A 22,153-nucleotide genomic window follows, 5' to 3' on the forward strand; every position below is an offset into this window, starting at 1 on the left:
CTTTTTAAGGTAATAATTGCAGGTTATCATTTTTTGCAGTGAATGTGAATTATTTTGTGAAACTAAAATAGTTGTAATTTTTTTACATTATTGAAGTTAGAGACTTATCTGATGACACGACAAATAGTAATTGCTGGAATTATTTGCTTCGTCCAACATGTACTGACCTTATGGAATTACTCCGTTGTATCACGGTTAGATTTCTCTGAATTTGGAAAATTGAATTTGATCGGCTAAATGAAATGTTCCTCATCCCTGGTGGTGTTTTATAGGAGCTATTTGAAGAATCTGCAGTGAGTAATGCGGTTGAAAACAACATCGGCGCAGAGGAAGATGGTCTTGATCCATCCAATAGAGGTTAGTCCAGCACAGTTGAACCCCATTATCAGGGATTTTGGTTATAAGCCTCATATTGATGAGATTGATTGAACGATTGTCTAATGTTAATTAGATGTTCCTCTCATGTTTGCAGACGGCGTCTCAGAGACTCATCCTCTGCAGCTGGATCCGCCCACTGATGCCGGTTACCCTAGCAACAACGCCAGTCAGTCTGTAAACAATGTGGATGTGACGAGGCCTCAAAAACAGGCCAGCGTGACCTCTCACACCACCCCGACCCCTCGAGGAACCTGCCTGACCTTGAACGACCACGACCACATCCGGCAGTTTATCCAGGAGTTCACCTTCAGAGGATTACTGCCGCACATCGAGAAGAACATACGGCAGCTAAACGACCAGGTACATAAACACAAGTCTCTGTATTGATTGACTCTTTCTTCACTTTTCCTAGTAGTTGTGTATTTTATTTGTTGAGATAATGCCAAGTTTGGGGGCTGTAAGATTTTTTTGTTAAATTTTTGAAAGAAGTTTTGTATTCTCATTTAGTTTTGCATTTATTTAATCAACAAAAAACAAAATACTAAAACAGTAATATTTTAAAATATTATTACAACTTAAAATAACTTTTTTCTATTTTAATATTTTTTTTTAATGTAATTTTATTTTTTCATGTGATGCAAAGCTGAATTTTCAGCATCATTACTCCAGTCTTTAGTGTCTCCTTTCTTATTATTATCGATGTTAAAAACAATTGCTTAATATTTTTTGTAGAAACATTTTTTACAGGATTTTTTGAACATAGAACAAATAGAACATTATTTTTCAACATTATCCCTACAGTCAATTGTTTTCAGTTTAATGCACACTTGCTGAATAAAAGTATACATTTCTCAAGAATATTAAGCACTTTATATATTGCTTTTGAAAAGATTAAAATTATATTAAAATTAAATAAAGAAATAAAATTAAATATATATTATTTATGTGTTATATTAAAAAAATAAAATAAAATGGTTATTGTTTTCCAGGTACTGATATGTACTGATCTTTTCCATCTGTGTTGATAAAATAAACAGAACAAAGAAATTTAAAATAAAAAGAAGCAACAGAGAAACTAAACAACATTGGTCTTGTTTAAATTGTACAGCACATGATATTTATTCAGTAACATCTTATACATTAAAATCACTCAGACAGTCATGTTTTCCATAATATTGGCCCCAATGTCTTATTTTTTTGTTTACCCCCTAACATGGATAACTTTATAATTCACTCTTATTGGCTGTATATTATTAGTTCATTCCCCCATTGTTTTGTTGTAGATTTATTTGCTGTTTTCCTATTTAATACGCATATCTTCACTGCATTCATACATAATGCATTTTCATATTTTCAAAATAAACCTCACTTAATATGCCTTAAATTGCCCAAGAGTCGAGGGTCCATTAATATGAATTTCCTTAGCTTTTGACAGTAATGCAAATATATATTTTATATATATTTCTAAAACTTGAACTTCTCTTTTCTGTCATTTTCTTCATCTTTATTTATCTCTCATTCTAGCTTGTCTCAAGAAAAGGTCTGAGCCGATCTCTATTCTCCGCCACTAAGAAGTTGTTTGGTGGAGGGAAAGTCCCAGAGAAGAGTATTGCTGAACTAAAGAACACTGCAGGGCTGCTGTAAGTGACTTGAAGTACAAATAAAATAGTTTTTGTTGTTCTTATCTGACTCTTGACCTCTGCGATATCAGCTATCCCTCAGAGGCTCCAGAGCTTCAGATCAGGAAGATGGCCGACCTCTGCTTCCTCGTTCAGCACTATGAGCTGGCCTACAACTGCTACCACACTGCCAAGAAGGACTTCCTCTCTGACCAGGCCATGCTATATGCTGCTGGAGCGCTGGTGAGATGCGCACCACAGTCATAGCGCAACTGCTGCTTGAAATTAGCTCCACAGATAGAGACTCTAGCTTTGTTTCTGTGGGTTATCAGAGTAATACTGCAACTGAATGAACTCACCTCAGACTGACTGCCTGGCCTGCTGTCTCTATCTCTACAGGAGATGGCTGCTGTCGCTGCTTTTCTGCAGAGCGGGGCACCCAGGCCGTACCCAGCACACTACATGGACACGGCCATTCAGACCTACAGAGACGTGTGCAAGTAAGAACATGCATTCGCTTGCGTTTGGTTTTGTAGCGTGCTTTGTTGATTCATATGGAATTATTTTCCTCCCACCCCCATTTATATACTATTTGGTAACATATTATATAAATGTAAAATGTTTAAAAATAAAATTAAGTAAATCTAATGCTTTGAACACTAGAACCGCCACGGGGTAAATTTTACCCGTAGCTGTTTTTCAAATGTAAATAACAGATTTTCAACAAAACATTCAAGTCTCCCAGTCATTGACTTTTACTAAAATTATGTAATTTACAAACCAATGTTGTTAAAAATTATTTAGATAAAACCAGATCAAAAAAGGGAGCATTTATACCTATAAGTGCCGTGCGGGTGAAATTTACCTGCTATATAATGCATGTATTTTCGCGCTGTCACTGTCTTGCTGCTTATGTTTTAACATTGCACATTTCTAGGCAACGCCTTTCACTCACCGATTTAGCGGTTATCAGTTTCATAAATAGTCAAAATGACTAAAATAAGGCAATTTATGGAAGGTATTTCCATTTATTTATTCTACTCTCGCCGTTTCCTGAAGAAAAAAAAACAAATCCAATCTATGATGTAATTTCTTTTTTTTTTTTTTTTTGATTACCCGAAGTTTATTGTTGTTGTTCTCTTATTCAAATTATAAATGATAGAACTAAACAAATTAATAATTGGGCCTAGGTGAAGCTGTGCGCTTGAATTTGTCATAGCATCATCCTATGAAAATTATTATTGCTCATTATTGTCTATTGGTTATTTTAGTAAATTTAAATAACATGGGTTATCCTAATATATTGATTAATGACATTGTATTATAATATTACACCACCCAAATATTTACTACCTTCTAATTTTCGTTGTCAGTGCAGGCTTTTTTTTTTTTTAGCTTAGCTTACTGACCATTATGGATTAGTGTAGGCTGCATTAAAAAGTCTTAAACATAAAACAACAGGGTAAAAATATAGTTGACAACTAGACATAATCATTTCATGACTCTAGACACTTCTTTGTGAAGACAGTGGCATAATACAGTGAAATAATATGTTCTTTAGCCATATAAAAACAGTTGCCATGTGTGTGGGTAAAATTTACCCGCTGGCGCTTTTAGGTGTACAGCGACCTCTGGCGGTTCTAGTGTTAAAATTAAGATGTAATTTTAGTTCTTGCTTTTTCAAGAATTTAAATTTATTAAGTAACTAACTATTTGAATTTTTGCTTCAATTTCCAAAATAAGTTTAGTACTTTACTGTTTTAAGTAGTATTTTAAATCAATAAATTAATGAATAAAATTAGTTTTAGTTTTTTTCTTAGTTTTAGCGTCATCAGTTTTTGTTTTAACTTTTTTTTTTTTTTTTTTAAATAAATAAATTAAATTACATTTATTTTAGTTCTTGGATGTAATTTTATGTGGCTTTTAAAAATTTGTTTAGTTTTGTTAAATAAATAGGCCAGACATTGCTTCATGTGCTTTTAGAAATTATTTTATTTTTTTATTTTTATTGTTCTTATTATAATTATTATTTATAATAGTATTATTATTATTAATATTATTATTTTTGTTTTTCATTTTATTTGATAAAATAAATGAATAAAATACATTTTCATTCTTGCTTTCTTTCTTTAGACCGGACATCACTTTATGTGGCTTTTATAAATTTGTTCAGTTTTAACATTTTATTATTTAAATCAATAAATCAATCAGTTGTCATTTTTGCTTCCTCTTTTAGGTCAGACATCAGGTTTTTTTTTGGTTTTTTTTTTACTAATAATTTTAACAAATCAATAACATAACATTTTCATTCTTGCTTCATTTTTTAGGCCTTGCTTCATTTTTTGTGACTTTAAATTAGATTATTTTCTTTATTGATTTTATTAGTACTTTAAATAAATAAAATGAATTTTAGTCGTTGCTTCTGCTTTTAGGTCAGACATCAGTTTATGTTGCTTAAGTACTTGATGGAAGGATCATTCAGATTTTGTTGGAAACCTGCATGCATATAATGTGTGTAAGACATTGTTTTTTATGTCTGTGTCACAGAAACATGCTATTGGCTGAGCGGTGTTGTCTTTTAAGTGCTGAGATTTTGAAGAGTCAGACCAAATACTCAGATGCTGCCACACTTTTGATCAAAATGACCAGTGAGGTGAGCTCAAGTCCCAGCTGACAGCGTTTCTGAATTACATCTAAATTACAAAAACTAAATCAAATGTTTTAGAAGCGTGTAATTACAAAAAGGTGTTCCCGCTTCAAACTCACGTTTTTGGCTAGGCCAATTGCCAATTTACGTCACTTCCTCTTCCCTCTCTGATAGGACTCTGACCTGCGGAGCGCACTCCTATTGGAGCAGGCGGCTCACTGCTTCATTAATATGCGCAGCCCCATGGTGAGGAAGTTTGCCTTCCACATGATACTTGCTGGTCATCGTTTCAGCAAAGCTGGACAGGTATGACAGCAAACACAAGAAACACTTTCCTAAAATGTAAACGTCTGTCATTGTCAGCATTAGTAAGAAGTAATAAACCATGTATTCAGGGGTTTTCAGATTTTGTCTTTGACAGTGCAGGGCCTTGCATTTGCAATGCATTAAACGTCACGAAAACACACACTTTTAAGCATTGCTAAAAATAAATTATTTTAAGCCATTAAAATGCAATCAGCAGCGAAAGAGAACTCAATTGGCTATATGCGTGTGCTGTCTGATGTCAGAGAGGCGAGCGCACGTGAAGACGACGCTCATTGAATGCTGCAGTTATTTTTGCCGCTTTATAGGCCTTTTAGTGTTAAGTGAAAGCAAACAGCTGAGAAAGAAAACATGTGTAACAGTATATTGGATCCGGGCAGCTCTTAAAGTGACTGCAGTCTAAAATTCCTGCTGTCTGTCATTCATGTTAATCAAACAACAAAAGTGAGAATATCTCCCACTGCTCTTGACTAAACCACGTTTGTAACTTTAATAAGAAGAAATATATATTTTATTATATTTACGCCGTGAAGAATGTAACATTTCTTATTTATTTGTTCTACTGTAGTTTTTTTGTCCTATTGCTTGTGTAATTAGTTTCTGAGTATATGAGATTTTGATCATATCACCCACATACATATACTCTTGCTCTATCATGTGACCATTATAGCAGACCTCATCTTGAGTGTCAAATGCTGATATCTTGCTGTAACAGATAAAGCTATATAAATTTGCTGCTTACTGCCCTGAATAAAACAAAAGCTTACAAGACATCTGAAAAGGCATTGGCTCTTAAGAAAAAGCTGTGTTTACAGGCTGTCGATTTTCACCTGGAAGCTGACGCTGCTTTAACAGCTGTGAAAGCTATTGATGTTGTAGTAAAATGAAGTGCTCTCACGGATGCAGACGCATTCTTTTAATGTGTCAGTCAGTTCACACTGTCTCTCTTGATGTTACAGAAGAGACATGCGTTGAGGTGCTACTGCCAGGCTTTGCAGGTGTATAAAGGTAAAGGTTGGACACTGGCTGAAGATCACATCAACTTCACCATCGGGCGACAGTCCTTTACTCTGCGGCAGCCAGAGAACGCAGTGGCCGCCTTCCGGCACATTCTCATCAACGACAGCAAACAGTCGGCTGTACAGCAGGCTGCTTTCCTCAGGGAATACCTCTATGTGTACAAGGTTAGAAACACACATGGGCATCACATTACGTGCAACTTAAGGCTCATTCACACCAAGAATGATAACTATATTAGTGTCCACACCAACAGACTGTAACGTTTGTTAAGAGAGCGCTGCAGTTACGTCGTCTGCCACTTTAAATGCTTGAGCCCCGGCCAGTTTTTATTGTTCATCAGCTGGGTAACAAATGGATAATGTTATTGTTCTATTGTGTCTTTATCGTTATAGCTGTGGTGTGAGCTTCCCTATTTTCACAGAATTATAGTGATTTATTAAAACATTATAATTATCTACTTTGTGTGAAGACGAACATGAAATCAAAATTGACTTTAACTCTTTCCCCACCAGCGTTTTTTAAAAAGTTGCAAGCCACCGCCAGCATTTTTGATGATTTTCACCTAAATTTGACAGCCTTCAGAATTTTTTCTGCTATGAATATAAGAACATATTATTAATCAAAATAAAGAACAAAGCCTCTGCTTTTAAACAAAACAAAAAAAAAAACATTTGAATGCAGATAGGTTTCATCAGAAATGCAACATTTTGGACAAAAAACTGAGAAAAATGCATTATCAAAGTAGTGCATTTTCAAGCAAAATACATCCAGATGTCATATTCTTTCACCTGTAAATAATTATATGAATAATTGAAATTGCATTCAATAAACAACAAACAGAGAGAGAAACACACACACACACACACACACACATATACATACTAGAGGTCGACCGATTCATCGGTTTTGCCGATTAATCTGCAAAAATCCATGCCGATAGTTTTCTGGTTTGCAACCATTGCTGGAGTGGCTGAGAAGGGTCCGCTGGCATTATACAGTACGAGAAATCACTGACGGCACGTGTTGTTTATTTTGACACGTGACACAGAGCGGGAAACTCCAGACTCACATTTAAATACAGCCGACAGAAAAGCCTGCCGCGGAACAGAGCGCCATTCACATAGTTTTCTATTAAATTACATTATATTTGTCCCAAATCATTGTGAATGTACATAATGACTTCACCCTAGGCTATAAATTATGTATTGTGCATTTTTCAGCAAAACATTTGTCTTTCTGTGGCTCTAATAAAGTCTGTATGCTTCATATAGAGAGCTGTAATACAGATCGCGCTTTCTCTTTCCGCTTGCTCTGTGTTTTTTTTTTAAACGCCGAACTTCAAACTCATTTATGCCACACTGTTCATTCTTGAAGCAAACTTATGTCCGTTTGGTGATTAAATAAATTGTTTTAGACCGCCACTTGATTTGAACGCAAAGCGTCTGGTGTGTGTGTGTGTGATACCTCTGAGTTCTCCTAGACGCAGTGCTGTGCTTTTGCCCGATGTGTGATTAACTTTTTTTTTTTTTTTTTTGATTAGATAATTATCAAGTGTTAAAAAATAGAAGCAAATAAAATGTGTGAGTACACATACAATATCCATATGCATGTAATTTTAATGCTATGGCCTTGTGTAGATATTTAAAGATGGCCATCTTTAAGCGTGACTGTTGAAATTAAATGGTAACACTTAACAATAAGAGTCCATTCGTAGCATTAATGAAAACTGTAGAAGTATTGTTCCTTGTTAGTGTTTTCATTTCTACATTCACTATTAGCTACTAATAGGCTACATTTTTAAATTTTGAAGTTTCTTCTTTTAACATTAGCAAACTATGAAATAACTTTAATGATCAGTATAGTAAATACTATTAATATTTTTATTCATTTACAAAGTACGGTTCAGTACTGTTGCTGCTTTTTTTTTTTTTTAATAGTAAAGCACTAGCTCTCTTTCAGTATCCATTTTGAAAACTATCGGCTGATTAATCGGTATCGGCCAGTGTGGTCCAACCTAGCTATCGGTATCGGTAAAATCCACTATCGGTCGACCTCTAATACATACATATGATTATATACACACACACACAGGCTACATACAAACATATGCACACATATACTGTGCACACACACACACATATACATATGTATGTGTGTATGACCCTTTCTGGCGAAATGAGTCAGTAGTCGCAATGTTCCATTTTAAGATATGGGCGGATAATGTGGAAAAACAATGAAAAAATCGATTTTTCTTTTTTTAGCTCATTTCAAAGAACAGACATTCAAAAATAATCTCCCAAAGTTTCGTAGTCCAGATAATTGAGTACAGGTATTTAAATGTCTATTAAAGGGATAGTTCACCCAAAAATGAAAATTCTGTCATTTACTCACCCTCAAGTAGTTCCAAACCTGTATGAATTTCTTTGTTCTGCCGAACACAAAGGAAAATATTTTGAAGAAAGTTTGTGACCAGGCTGTTTTGGGGCACCATTGACTTCCATAGTAGGGAGAAAAAAATACTATGGAAGTCAATGGTGCCCCAAAACTGCTCTGTTTCCCACATTCTTTGGAATATCTTCCTTTGTGTTCAGCAGAACAAAGACATTCACACAGGTTTGGAACTACTTGAGGGTGAGTAAATGATGACAGAATTTTCATTTTTGGGTGAACTATCCCCTTAAAGTTTTACTAAATTCGCTGGAAATGAACATTGCTTTTCTCAACTCCTCTTGTCACTTCTGAGCATTTCCCTATATTCCGGGTATCCCCTGAAACGTCACTATCTCTGCTCTCCAAATATGGTGTGAAACGTTGTATAAAACCAATCAAAAAGTTTAGAAATATACACAAACAGTGACATAAACGCTGATCATTTGTCAATGGGAAGCTCCGTTTCGACTGACCGGCATGCGATTGGTCCAGCCATCCTCCTGTCAGACTAGCAGCGCTCTGTGTAAACAAGCTAGCAGATCTCCTCAGAAAGATACTGTGTAGTGTAGTGTAGTATACTGTGTGTAGTTCTGTTTATTAATTTGAGAAATGTCGCTGTCAAAAGAGAGCAGTCACCAAAGCGTTAAACTCATTCACTCTCTCACTCAACCACTCTCTCACACGCTTTCTCTCTGTGACTGCGTGTACGTGCGAGGTGACAGTCAAGGACACATACACACACACACACACTCTCTCTCAAGCAAAAATGTAGCACCTCTGTTCAATCTTTCTGATTTTAATAAATCTTTGTAAAAATGCCTTTTTAAAATATTTATTCAAATAAATACTTTCAAATAATTTGAGCTTCAGCCTGGTTTAATAGCATTTATATATACATTTATATACATACAAATGTCTTTGGCCAAATTAAGCTGTAAAATAAATAGTTTATCCCTTTAAATGGAATGGATTTTGAAAGATATCAACACAAACGGGCAAAAAACTTTAAAAGCGATTTTCTCAGGTTTTCAATTGGAAAAAGAGGGCAGACGACCATAATTCAAATGGGTCTATCTTTAATTCCATTCTTTCCATGGTTTCTTCATTTTAAAATTTTATTCAAGTAAAAAACAACAACAACAAAAAGTTCTTATTAAATTGTAATAATATTTCACAATATTAGAGTTTTACTCTATTTTTGATTAAATAAATGCAGCCTTGGTGTGAATAGGAAACTTCTTTCAAAAACACATTAAAAATCTTACCTACCTCAAAATTTTGAAAAAAAAAAAAGTTTTTGAAAATAGTGATTGATTTGTACACACTCATGTTTCAAATATGTGACCATGGACCATAAAACCAGTCATAAGGGTCAATATTTCAAAATTGAGATTTATACAACATCTGAAAGCTGAATAAATAAGTGTTCCATTGATGTATGGTTTGTTAGGATCTGACAATATTTGGCTGAGATACAACTATTTGAATATCTGGAATCTGAGGGTGCAAAAAATATTGATAAAATCGCTGTTAAAGTTGTTCAAATGAAGTCCTTAGCAATGCATATTACTTATCAAAAATTAAGTTTTGATACATTTGTGGTAGGAAATGTACAAAATATCTTCATGGAACATGATCTTTATTTAATATCCTAATGATTTTTGGCATAAAAGAAAAATCGATAATTTTGGCCCGTACAATGTATTTTTGGCTATTGCTACAAATATACCCCAGCGACTTAAGACTGGTTTTGTGGTCCAGGGTCACACATTACTTTTTATATTATTACTGTTTTTACATTTCACTTGATGGTTACACCACATGACATTTTTACTATTCAACCAAACAGAGACATAAGATAAGAGCAGTTTTCACAGTGAACCTGCATTTCCTCTATTACTCTCAGAAAGAAGCTAGACTCTGGTAGTGTCACATTCAAGCCACTGACCCAGTTTCTTTCCTCCACCCAGTCAGACTTTAGCCCTGAGTTTAACTGTCTGTGTCTCTGCGTGAGACTGCTCTTTCGTCATCGTTTGGTTCAGTCTTTTCATCAGCGCTCTGGCCTTGGGTTGTTCTGGTCCACAAAACTCCATCACCTTCAAGCACTCGGCCTGAATACATAATAAGAGGAAATGACAACTTTCTTCTTTGTTTTGTTTCTTAATGGGAGTTTTATGGTGCCATTCTAGCACTCCAGGAGCAGTGTAAAACCTCAGTGTCGCGTATCATAGACAGCAAAGCTCTTTGTGCAGTTCACTTATACAGTATATGAGTACAACTCGTAGGTGAAAAGAAGTGCCATTTCTTCAAGTGATGTTTATGACACTTTGACTTTTACCCTCAGAGCATGAGTCAGTTGACCGGTGACGGCTCCCTCCCGCAGCTGCCTCTGCCCTGCCTGCACAGCTCACAAACACGCGTGTTCTTCGGCCACGAGCGCAGACTCGCCGAAGGTAAGCACCCTCTGTCTGTCTCACTCATTCATGTACACAAGAAAGTGACTGTTCACACGAACATGATGAAAAATTTTTTGTTCCAAACTGTTATGCGTTTCTTTTTTCTGTGGAATACAAAAGGAGATACATAGCAAAATGCTCATGCTGCTCTCATGCATACAATGAAAGTGAACAGAGGTTAGGGTTGGTAAAATCCCCCCAAAATATGACAAAACGCCATAAAAGTAGTCCATACATTTATTATACATATTAATATTTTTTTCCTGCAATGATGCATTAACCTAAATAAACATTTTGACATTTTATTTTCTTTTATTTCAAATAAATGCTGTTATTTTGAACTTTCTGTTCATCAAAGAATCCTGAAAAAAAGTGTAACAGTTTACACATAAATATTAAGCAGCACAATTTCAACACTTGTAATAATACAAAGCTTCTTAAGCAGCAAATCAGCATATTAGAATGATTTCTGAAGGATCATGTGACACTGAAGACTGGAGTAATGATGCTGAAAATTCAGCTTTGCATTAAAGGAATAAATTACAGGTTACAATATATGAAATAAAAAAAACGGGTTTTTTAATTTGTAATAATATTTCACAATATTACTATTTTTACTGTATTTTTGATCTAATTAATGCAGCCTTGGTGAGCATAAGAGATTACTTTAACCCTAAACCTTTCAAAAGAATATTTCAAGCATTTTTGTGAGAAACCGACTGTAATTTTAGTCATTATTCATACAAAAAGCAAGCATATTGCCTTGGAAAGTGACCTGAACAATGATATAATTCACTGTTTCTGCACACAAATAAACAAAGCACAGCGCTAGGGTTATGAATGACATATTTTAACATCCACATTAAGTTGCGATAGCCTTTTTCCCCATCATACCCACAGTGAAATGAAGATGAACACAGCACCATTTATATACTCGGATAAAAAAGTAATTTCCAGCGAGAATTTCAAATGAGACTTAAAAAGGAGTAGTAGTGCTGAGGGGCTGCTCCTTACATCGCAGAATAAATTACGTTTCAAATAAGAGAGAACATTTGTTATCTGCAACGAACTTCACTTCAATTAAAAGAGACGCAAACAAAAAGACTAATTTCAGAAATATCATGGAACTCAGATGTGTGTTAAAAAAAAATGGTGAGTAAGCGATGGAGTGAAGAGAACAGGCCTGAGGAGGTGTGAAAACCTTTTTAATTAAAGTCTTTGCCTGGATCTCTCTCTGAAAGGGAGGGAAGCTTTAGTGGTGTGTGTTGAATGATGAATGTACATACCTGTTGTCTCTTCCAATGCGCCACTTGCCTGAGGCTCTGAATGCCAAATATCTTCTGAGACACTGGCTGTTTGGACATAATCCAACTCTCTTGAGTTTATATATTCTTCGTTCCATAATATTCCCTTTCTGCTGCCTTGATTTGCCGGTCATATTTGTAAGGAGAGAAGAAATGTGTGAAGGGAAACCTAACGATCATGTTCTTGATTGGGCATGATCCAGAGAGAGTCTTGAGCCGTTTGTACAAAATGTCACATGTTACGTTACATTTCATCAAACTATTAAACAGCATTTTTCTTGTATAATTATGCATGCAGTTTTGGTAACGCATTACATGCACTTACTATTATAATAACAACAGTAAATCATGCATAATTACATGCAAGTAACCCTAAGCCAAACTCTAATCCTAAACCTAACCATATAGTAAGTACATGTAGTTAATTAATATTGCTCAGTGCTTAAATGTATAGTTACAGTGTAACAAGAACTCCTTAAAATAAAGTGTTACTGCAGTTTTTATTGTCATTAATTGAGCACATGGAATACTATTTATAAATGCTTTATTACAATTTATTGAGGACAAAACAGTATTTAATGATGAGTGACCACTATCAAAATGTAAACTATTTACACACCTATACTAATTTGAACTTAATTTTTTTTTTATATTAATGCCCATGTTATTTTATCTCATCTGCATGAGATTACTGATCTGACTGACTGGCATGTACAGTACCAGTTGCATTTTCTAATCTCTTACTTGATTTTCCACAGGCGAGAAACAAGCCGCAACGCATGTCTCTTTGGACCAGGAGTTTGACCGGGATCTTTCCCAGATGTGGAGGGAGTTGGAGGAACGGGTCGTCGCCGTGACGAATAGAGGGACGGTGCCCAACACCTTCCAACCCTCCCAAAGCTGTCTGAACAGTCAGACGGACAACCTCAGATACCCCCTTGCCGTAGTGGAGGGTACGTTTTCCCTCCTACAACACCTACTTTTTAAGCATTTTTGTTTGTGCTTTTATATATGGTCTTCTAATGTTTGATTTGAACACATCTATATTGCCTCGACTGCTACATTGACACAACTCTTGGTTTCTGTGGAGGTTTTGATACACTTTAGGGTCTTCATTATTGCGTTTAATGTCTTGCGGGGCTGCATTTTTGGTTTAAGAGTATTTTTAATTGAACTGAGATGAATTATTCACCATTTGCTTTCCTCATTATTTAATGAAATCTAAGAGAGAACTAGTGAAGCATAATGACCTTACCTGTATTTGACCTGGTTGAATTATCTCACTGCCTCATCAGTTATTTATATATATATATATATATATGGTGCAAGTAAGACAAGTATTGATCATAGAAATGAATTAGTTATCATAATGGCTGAACATTCACCTGTTAGCACCCCACAGCGAGGGGGAAGAGTACAGAGGAACTGGAACCCTTTGGTGTTGCTGCCATGTTCCTACTTATAATTATTCCTCATTAGCAAATATTTCAGCAGCATAGCACATCAAATAAAATTGCTCGACAAAATGATTCAAGAGTTTTTGTGTGGGATCAAGTACCTTACTTATAGGCTGCCTGCATGTTAAGTTGTAACCTTGTAGTTTTTCTGTATCGATACGTCAGGATTTATTGAGCCTTTTGTAGTTTTACTGTAGCGGCTCAACTGGTACATCCTCAGATCTAAGTCATGTTGTTCCTGTTTCTCATCGTTTTCTTTCATGTCGTTTGCTGTTAATACATCGGCTTCTTTCTTGTTTTTGCATCACAGAGCCCATCATTGTGGAGGTGGTTTTCCGCAACCCCCTGAAGGTTCCTTTGGCTCTGTCGGCTCTGTCTCTGCTGTGGAAGTTTACTCTGAAAGACTTCTCAGGCCCTCAGGGCAGCACACCCGGAGAAACCTTCACCAATGAGAAAGTGGCAGCATCTTTGAAAGAAGTGAGGCCGTTAATCGTCTCTCGGTTCATCGTGCCTGAGGCGTCCAGCTTTGAGTTTCTCATCAGTTTGATTAACTTCTGCATTTGAATCTATTCCAGACCACGGCCCTCAATGACATCATTGATACGCAAGTCATTCCAGAGTTCACCATAAGTCCAGAGGAGACCAAAGTGGTTCGTGCACCGTTTTCCTCTTATCTCTCCTCTTCTAATTTCTCTTTCTCCCCACTGCTTTACCTGAATTGGCTTTGTGTTCGTTCTGGTCTTGCTTTCTCAGGCCCGTTTGAAGTTGCTTCCTCATAAGACTGGAGAGTTGCATGTTCTCGGTGTGGTGTACAACCTGGACACTGGAGAAGTGGACGACAGTGAAGGTGTATCACAAACACTCATTCTTTGATGTTTTGTGAACACTGAAACCAACAGTTAGAGTTATTTATCTGATGTAAGACTAACTGTAGATGTGACTGATATCTGTGCTGCAGGCTCGCTGGCCGGGGAGCTGATGTGTGTTCGTGGACAGCAGAATCTGGAGATCCAGGGACCCCGACTCAATATGACCAAAGAAGAAAAGACTTCCGTCAAATATGGACCAGACCGCCGCCTGGACCCCATTATTACTCCACCTATGCCCTTACTGGAGGTGTGTTTGAGTAAATCAAACTTTGATTTTAAGCTTTAATAAGCTACAGGGCCTAAACTGGTCCTGAGAGCAGATCTAGTATCAAAACACTCGTCACAGTTAAATCGAAACTATTTAATGATTTACTGTGTTCATATTGCACTGCAAGGCCTGAGTGATGTATTGAATATTCACAATATGTTCAGATTGATTTTGGTTGGGATATATAAAATTGCTATATTGTGAATATTGCAGCAATTTAAATAATATTTAAATCATTTATTAGCAAAAATCAAGTAAGAGCAAGTTCAGTTTATTTATTTTTTTGAATCTGTTAAAAATGTCTGTATCATTTGAAGAAATAGTATATCCAAAAATGAAAATTTACTGAAAATGTATCACACTCGTGCCATCCAAGATGTAGAGAAGTTTTTCTTCATCGCAACACATTTGGAGAACTTTAGCATTACATCACTTGCTCACCAATGGATCCGCTGCAGTGTGAATGGGTGCCGTCAGAATGAGAGTTCAAACAGCTAATAAAACATCTCAATAATCCACACCACTCAGTACATCAGTTAACATTTTGTAAAGTAAAAATCAAATCCGTCATTTTTTTTTTTTTTTTATCATGCACCGTTTACAAGCAAAAACAGCTCTAAACTAATATGTTGGTGGATTTTGATGTGTGAGGACAACGGAGGATGGATTTTTTTCACTGGAGGAAGTGTTAATATGGATTATGGGCTCATATTTTGGCCAGAAGCAACAGTTTAAAGTTAAGTACTTAAATCTTGATGGTTTTGTTTATTACAAACACGCAGATTTTCACTTCACAAGTTGGTAATTGATGGACTGGATTATTTGCGTATTATTGTGATGTTTTTATCAGCTGTTTGTACTCTCACTGTGACGGCACCCATTCACTGCAGAGGATCCATTTGCGAGCATGTGATGTAATGCTGAATTTCACCAAATCTGTTCCAATGAAGAGACAAACCCATCTACATCTAAATCAACCATTCAGTGGTTTATCTGACACATGTTGGCATTATAATGAAGATTTGTGCACTAGTTGAAGTCCCAAAAGTAAATCTGTTTACAGAAAGATCATAAAAGAGCTGTCCAGCTGGCAAAAATTATATGTTCCAATGCTTCTGGGATTCAGGGCGCCCACATTTTTATCAGTATTGTTTTAAATTACCAGTCTACATTGGCTTCTGAGGAAGTACTAGTTGGTGAATTTAAGTTTTTATTTCAAGGCATTGAATCTCTTTTTAAAAAGATGGTGAACAAAGTCCTCAAGGATGTTCAGCTTTGTTTGTGCTTTAGTTATGTCTGTGAAATCATCAGTAATTATTGATTTCGCCTGACTGAATGACTTTTGAGTGCTCTTATGTGAATACATTTGCACTTTGCAAATTCTTCTTGTGATATTGTCAGTTTCATATTGACCTTTCTCTGCTTGTAACAAAAATTATTAATTACGGTTTTTACTGATTAACTGTGGCTTTGCTCTGTTTAACCCTTTCAGGTCCAGACACAATTCTTTTCAAACATTTGATTTTCATGGCCCAATTAACACAATTCAACTAATGTTAGTTGCCGCAACGCATCTCATCATCAGTCCACCCGATGTTCTTACAGGAAAAGTCCAGTTAACACAGCTCGACTCGGGAAACTGAGATATTCGTACGGAAACTTAAACCTGGCTTTATATCTTGCAAATAACATCAGAAAACAAGCATAAAGCAATAAAAAGTCAAAAATGAAATATAACCTACCATACTCTAATAGTTTTTCATCTTCACGAGTCTTTCACAGCGCCCTTGCAGAGGAGATGTGTGGTTGGTTTTCGCGGTCATTTAGTACTTTAGTATTTAGATTTACAGAAGGCGAATATTTTTCAGAATGCACTGAAAGTATACAATAACGCACTGTACACAGCATATACGGTAAGAAACCTAAGAAACATTAATAATACTGTGAAAACAAAAATGATTTACAGTGATGCTTTTAGCAAGCTTTGACTAGTGCACTCTCTGAGCGTTCAATCAAAGGATGAGAAAATGCTGACGTTATCGTAAGCCTGCTAGATGGCCCTGGTGCTGCCAACTCGAAATCTGATTGGTTAAAACAACGGTTTCATTGTCTTTGATTTTGAGCTACAGACGCCTGCACTGTTGATTCTGAAGGCCTTAGGCAGATTTCTTTGACCCTGGCAACACGATTGCTGAAATATGATTGGATAAAAGCTCTAAAATAAACATACACTACTGGAAGCAGCGCAACCAAGAGAAAAGCTATGAAATGAAGAGAAATAATTTAATACACGTTCATGGAAAAAAAATATATTAAAACTAAGTCAGTGATTCTGATAGTGTTTAGGCCAGCAGAGAAGGCTTTGCTGGCCCTGACGGCCCACCACTGATCTTGTGAAAGATTCAGTTAGCATGATATTCCAGTCATCTGAGACAATTCTTTTTTTATTCTGCTAACACCTTTGAAAATTTTTTAACAATGTCAGTCCAGAATCATTGTAAGATCCATTTTTTAAAAAAACTCTAAAACATTGTTTTATGTTTTATATGTTATGTTATGTTATTTTATTTTAGCCCTAAATATTTTTTTTTCTTTCTGTACCTGGCAGGGTTAAGTGATTCTTTACAAGAATAAGCTACATGTGCACCAGACTTTATATCAATAGTCAAATCTCTGTTAGATAAACCATGTAATTACTGTTTGTCTTTCCTTTTCTGCCCAGGTGTTTTTCATTAACTTCCCCACTGGTTTATTGTGTGGTGAGATCCGAAAAGCATGGGTGGAGTTTGTGAATGTGAGTGCAGTCCCTCTCACTGGTCTTCGGGTGGCGTCCACACATCCAGAGTTCTTCACGTTCGGGAGTGCTGCCTCTGACCTCACCCCAGTGACCCCCACAGCAGCAGAGCACTGCTCTGCATACAAGACTATGGCCATGCCCCCATCGGTGGCGACCGTGTCGCTCGTGTCTCCAGCAGCGTTCGGGGTCACAAGCAGTGACCGGCCGGTGGTGGCAGAGATTCCTTTATCAAGAGGTGTGTTGGGACCTGGGGAGGCATTACAGATCCCATTATGGCTCAGGGGGCCCGACCGAGAGGGGGTCCATGAAATCAACTTCCTATTTTACTATGAGAGTACAGAGAAGACCGCCAAACTCAGGTAAATGGCTGTGTATGCTTTATTTAAACTAATGATGAACGATACTAAGAACTGAGCAGGGCTTGTTTAAGCTGGTTTTTCTCAAGCCAGTGTAGATTCTTTGGGTGTATATATTGTGAACATATTGCTGGACTGTTATTATTTCACTAATGGCACTTTTCCACTGCATGGTACGGTTCAGTACAGGGGGTTTTCACTTTTGGGGGGTTTTCCACTGGGTACAGTACCTGGTACTTTTTTCAGTACCACCTCGGTTGAGGTTCCAAGCGAACCGTACCATTACCAAAACATGACGTGTAACCTCTGCTGATCACTGATTGGCTGGAGAAAATCGTCACTGCCTGCGTCAATGAACTTGCTGCACGAGACACAACAGACCCCCTAGATTTAAATCAGCACAGCCAGCGAAGGATCGAACGCAACTGTTTTGAATGAGCGCACCTTTTTTTTAACAACCAAAAAATGGCTGTTTCGTTGTCTGTTGAGGAAGTACAGACGTTCCTCTCATTGATAGCTGAGGAGCGGATCCAGCGAGAGTTTGATGGAGCAACGCAGAATGAAAAAGCTTTTCTGGAGTTACGGCAGTAGAGGCGCCACAACTATAACAACATGTGAAGAATCCCGCCCACTCTAAAGCAGTACTAAACTGTAGTGGAAACGCAAACTGAGTCGTTCCGAGTCGTACCACGCAGTGGAAAAGCACCATAAGTGCACTTGAATATATGGGTTCAAGCCATTGTCTTATTTTCATTTTGCATTCTAGGAAAATAAACGCAACTAAGACTTCACATGGTAGTAGTAGCAGCCTATTGTTTAAATTATATGCACTGCTTCAACTTTAGTACTGGAAATGCATTTTTATTATTATTATCTTTTAAAATTATTTTTTTCCACTAAAACATAAGTACACTTTATACAATTTAAGTACAATTAAGTACATTAATAGTATATTGAATATGCTATATTTGTATACCAAATAAGTATAGATTTTTTGTTTTTGGCAATATTAATAAAGGTTATATTTAAGCATCCAATAACAAAACAAAAATGTTTTTATTGAATAAATATATATATATATATTTTTAAATCATTACACTACAACAATATAAACATTGTTAAACAATACAAAAGGTATTACTAAATAATATTTATTAATAATTATAATAATAGTATAACAACAGCATTAATAATAATATATATTAATATTAGTAACAACTTTTATGTACTTATACTTAAGTATAGTGTATGTATAATATAGTAATACTGTTATAAATATGGTAAAAATGGTTAAATTAATGTCACTGTCAATACAAATGTTGTTGTTATTAGTAGTAAAATGTAGTTATAATATTAATACTAATATGTATGTGTGTGTGTTTATATAATAGTGATAATTCTTTTATAAATAATAATACAGTAATAACTGTAATAACAATATTATAAATTTTTATAATAGTGTAATTACAGTTATGTAATAGTTACAAATGTATTTATCTGGAGCGGTTTTTGGTCACTTAACAGTAAAAGGTAGCCTGGTAATACCAAACTCTGCTACTTCGCTTTGCTTCATAGACAGAGTCTGGAATGGCATAATTGACAAGCGTTTACTTTCTCGTGGGCGGGCACTTGTCTGAAGTTTAAAATCATTGGTGTACCCGTAAGCCAATCACATAACGGTTGGTTATGACGTATGTTATTCGCCGGCTCAGCCACCTCGAACTTCCGCTGTAAACACAGGTATGCGGCAAAAACAAAGCCATTGAGTGAAATACCGGAGTGAAGATGGCTGTGAACGACTTTTGCAGATTATGTGAAGTAATCACATCACACACACACAATCACAATTATTGCCTTGCCGGACTTTGGCCTCCCCAGTTTCTCGCTGACGATTGGTAACAGTTCCCAAAACCTGTCGGGAGTAGGGCCACAACATCACCTCCATTCAAAATGTGAACCAAACACTCTTCTTGTTCGGGCTTCAGTTGGCAAATTCTGGGAATATTCTCCACAATAGAGCGAATAGCATCCCGTGTCTCCATGTCTGCTGTCGTTTTAGGTTTCCCTCACCTAAACTATAATCTTAAATTCGGCGCTTAGCGTCTACGTCACAGCTCTCAGCCCGCCCTCTGTTCGTTGGTTGGCCGGCTGCTGCAGAGCCGGAGATAAACTGGGAGATGGTTTGCCATATCAGACTGAGTACAGAAGTGAACTGAAATTGAGCGGAAGTATGAAGTCTGACGTAGTCAGGCTAAGTAAAAGGTGGCTGTAATGTAAAGTACATTAGTGCTTTACTGTTATATAATTATCGATGCAAACAATATCGTCAATAAATAAGCTACTTTACATGTGAATACCATTGTTTCCTGTTAAAAGCAATGTGGTGTAGTGGTGTTGGTTGCTGGTTTTAGAGACCCACCAAATGGTACTTAACTGATTAAATAGAAATTTGAAAATATTAGTACGAAACATTGGATCCTGTGTCTCCTCGACTGTACTATCTAATAAAGGCAAAATCTCCAAAATATAACTTATTCTTTATATAGAGTGTTAAAGATATTTTAATTTCCTTTCATTGGCTACTGCTGATGCTGAGCAGTTGTGGTTTTGCGCTGTTAAGTGTCTGATAATCAAACATAAGCGTATGCATTTTCATTTTGAAATTTGCTGTCTGCCATTTAAAGAGGACTAATTGGCCTTGAAAATTACCACACGACTTCCAGTGACTCATCTTGGCTTTCTCTGAAACTTTTAGCCACAGGGTCCTTCGACACACGGCTTTCATCTGCGCAAGCCGCTCTCTCAGCGTCAGAGCCACAGCCAGCCGCAGCAACACACTGCACGGCAGAGAGAAAGAGACCGAAGAGCGGCTGGAGGGAGAGGAGAAGACCGGCAGCATGTTGGTCTTTGTGGACGTGGAGAACATTAACACAGTGAGCTCTTTCCCACACATGGACTGCTCATGTGCCTTATTTCACGTTAATACATTATTTTCTCGCACTTCATGAAATGTGTGAACACTGTGGCATTAGGGATGCACAGATGTGAAATTCTCTACTAATTTATGTAAATAAATGAAAAATAAAAAGCTAAATTTAATAATTTTGCTTGCTAAAGGTGAATTAAGGCAACATTTTAACTAGGGTTGGGCTATGTCAACAAAATTGGCATAGGATGATGTCTACAGTGAAACATCGCAATGGACAGTGACATCGTGGGGTGGTGGTGGGGGGCAGTTATGGGGTGTGCCCGACGCATGAATCTGTATTCAGAAAGGCACGGAAAACAAAGAGCAATTGCTAACGGTTGCCTGTTACATTACAGTACATAAAATCTCACTTACCACATAAATAGAGTAAGGACAGGTGACTGAGGAGATGACGAATGGGTCACGATGCCGGCTCAACATCGTGATGTCTATCGGCCCAACCCTGATTTTAACATACAGTATGAAAAATTAATGTTCATCTTGAGATTTACTAAAGATTACATTTAGCAGTGTTATAAATTTATTAGCATTTTATTTTATTTTTTTATTTAACTTCAAGTGAGCATTAGATGACAGCAAAGTTAATTGCATTTTAAAACAGGCATGCATAAATAAGCATGCACAATTAAATATTTAATACCTGTTGTTATCGATTAAACAAAGTGTCTAATGTTGACCAATAACTTATTTTTAAGCATTTTAACATGCACTATTAACATGCACTATTGCCATTATTATCGCAGTCGAGTGAAGCATTGAATATACAAAAATATCAGCACCCTTGCAATTCTGTCAGAAAATGCAACCCTTCTCTCAGAAAATTGTTGCAGTTGCAAATGTTTTGGTACTCACATGTTTATTTATTTTTTTGTTTGCATTGGAACAACACAGTACGTTCTCCCAAAAGGAACGTGGTTTTGTCACAAGTTTTGGCAAACTCCAATCTTGCTTTTTTATGCCTTTGTGTCAGCAGTGGTGTCCTCCTGGGTCTCCTACCATAGCGTCCCTTTTCATTCAGATGGCGACGGATAGTGCGAGCTGACACTGTTGTACCCTGTGTCTGAAGATCAGCTTGAAGTTAATCGGGTTCTTTATCCACCATTCAAACAATCCTTCGTTGTAATTTTTCATTCATTTTGCTCTTCCGTCCACGTCCAGGGAGGTTAGCTACAGTGCCTTGGGCTGTAAACCTCTTGATGATATTGCACACAGTGGACACAGGAACATTAAGGTCTCTGG

General features: G+C 36.5%; 1 protein-coding gene across 4 annotated transcripts in view; it reads left to right on the forward strand.

The window, feature by feature from the left end:
• trappc8 (trafficking protein particle complex subunit 8) overlaps positions 1-22,153 on the forward strand; it is a 58,180-nt gene that overhangs the window by 18,363 nt on the left and 17,664 nt on the right. For all 4 annotated transcript variants that reach the window (XM_058757040.1, XM_058757041.1, XM_058757042.1 and 1 more), the window contains 16 exons: positions 273-357; positions 473-738; positions 1,903-2,018; positions 2,090-2,240; positions 2,397-2,497; positions 4,545-4,650; positions 4,819-4,950; positions 5,928-6,152; positions 10,763-10,871; positions 12,937-13,131; positions 13,946-14,112; positions 14,211-14,285; positions 14,389-14,482; positions 14,594-14,751; positions 17,495-17,928; positions 20,681-20,858. In XM_058757040.1, the coding sequence (XP_058613023.1) occupies positions 273-357; positions 473-738; positions 1,903-2,018; positions 2,090-2,240; positions 2,397-2,497; positions 4,545-4,650; positions 4,819-4,950; positions 5,928-6,152; positions 10,763-10,871; positions 12,937-13,131; positions 13,946-14,112; positions 14,211-14,285; positions 14,389-14,482; positions 14,594-14,751; positions 17,495-17,928; positions 20,681-20,858 (2,592 nt within the window). The remainder of the gene's footprint in view (positions 1-272; positions 358-472; positions 739-1,902; positions 2,019-2,089; positions 2,241-2,396; positions 2,498-4,544; positions 4,651-4,818; positions 4,951-5,927; positions 6,153-10,762; positions 10,872-12,936; positions 13,132-13,945; positions 14,113-14,210; positions 14,286-14,388; positions 14,483-14,593; positions 14,752-17,494; positions 17,929-20,680; positions 20,859-22,153) is intronic.

This window comes from Onychostoma macrolepis, chromosome 20 (assembly GCF_012432095.1).
Source record: "Onychostoma macrolepis isolate SWU-2019 chromosome 20, ASM1243209v1, whole genome shotgun sequence".
NCBI lineage: Eukaryota > Metazoa > Chordata > Actinopteri > Cypriniformes > Cyprinidae > Onychostoma > Onychostoma macrolepis.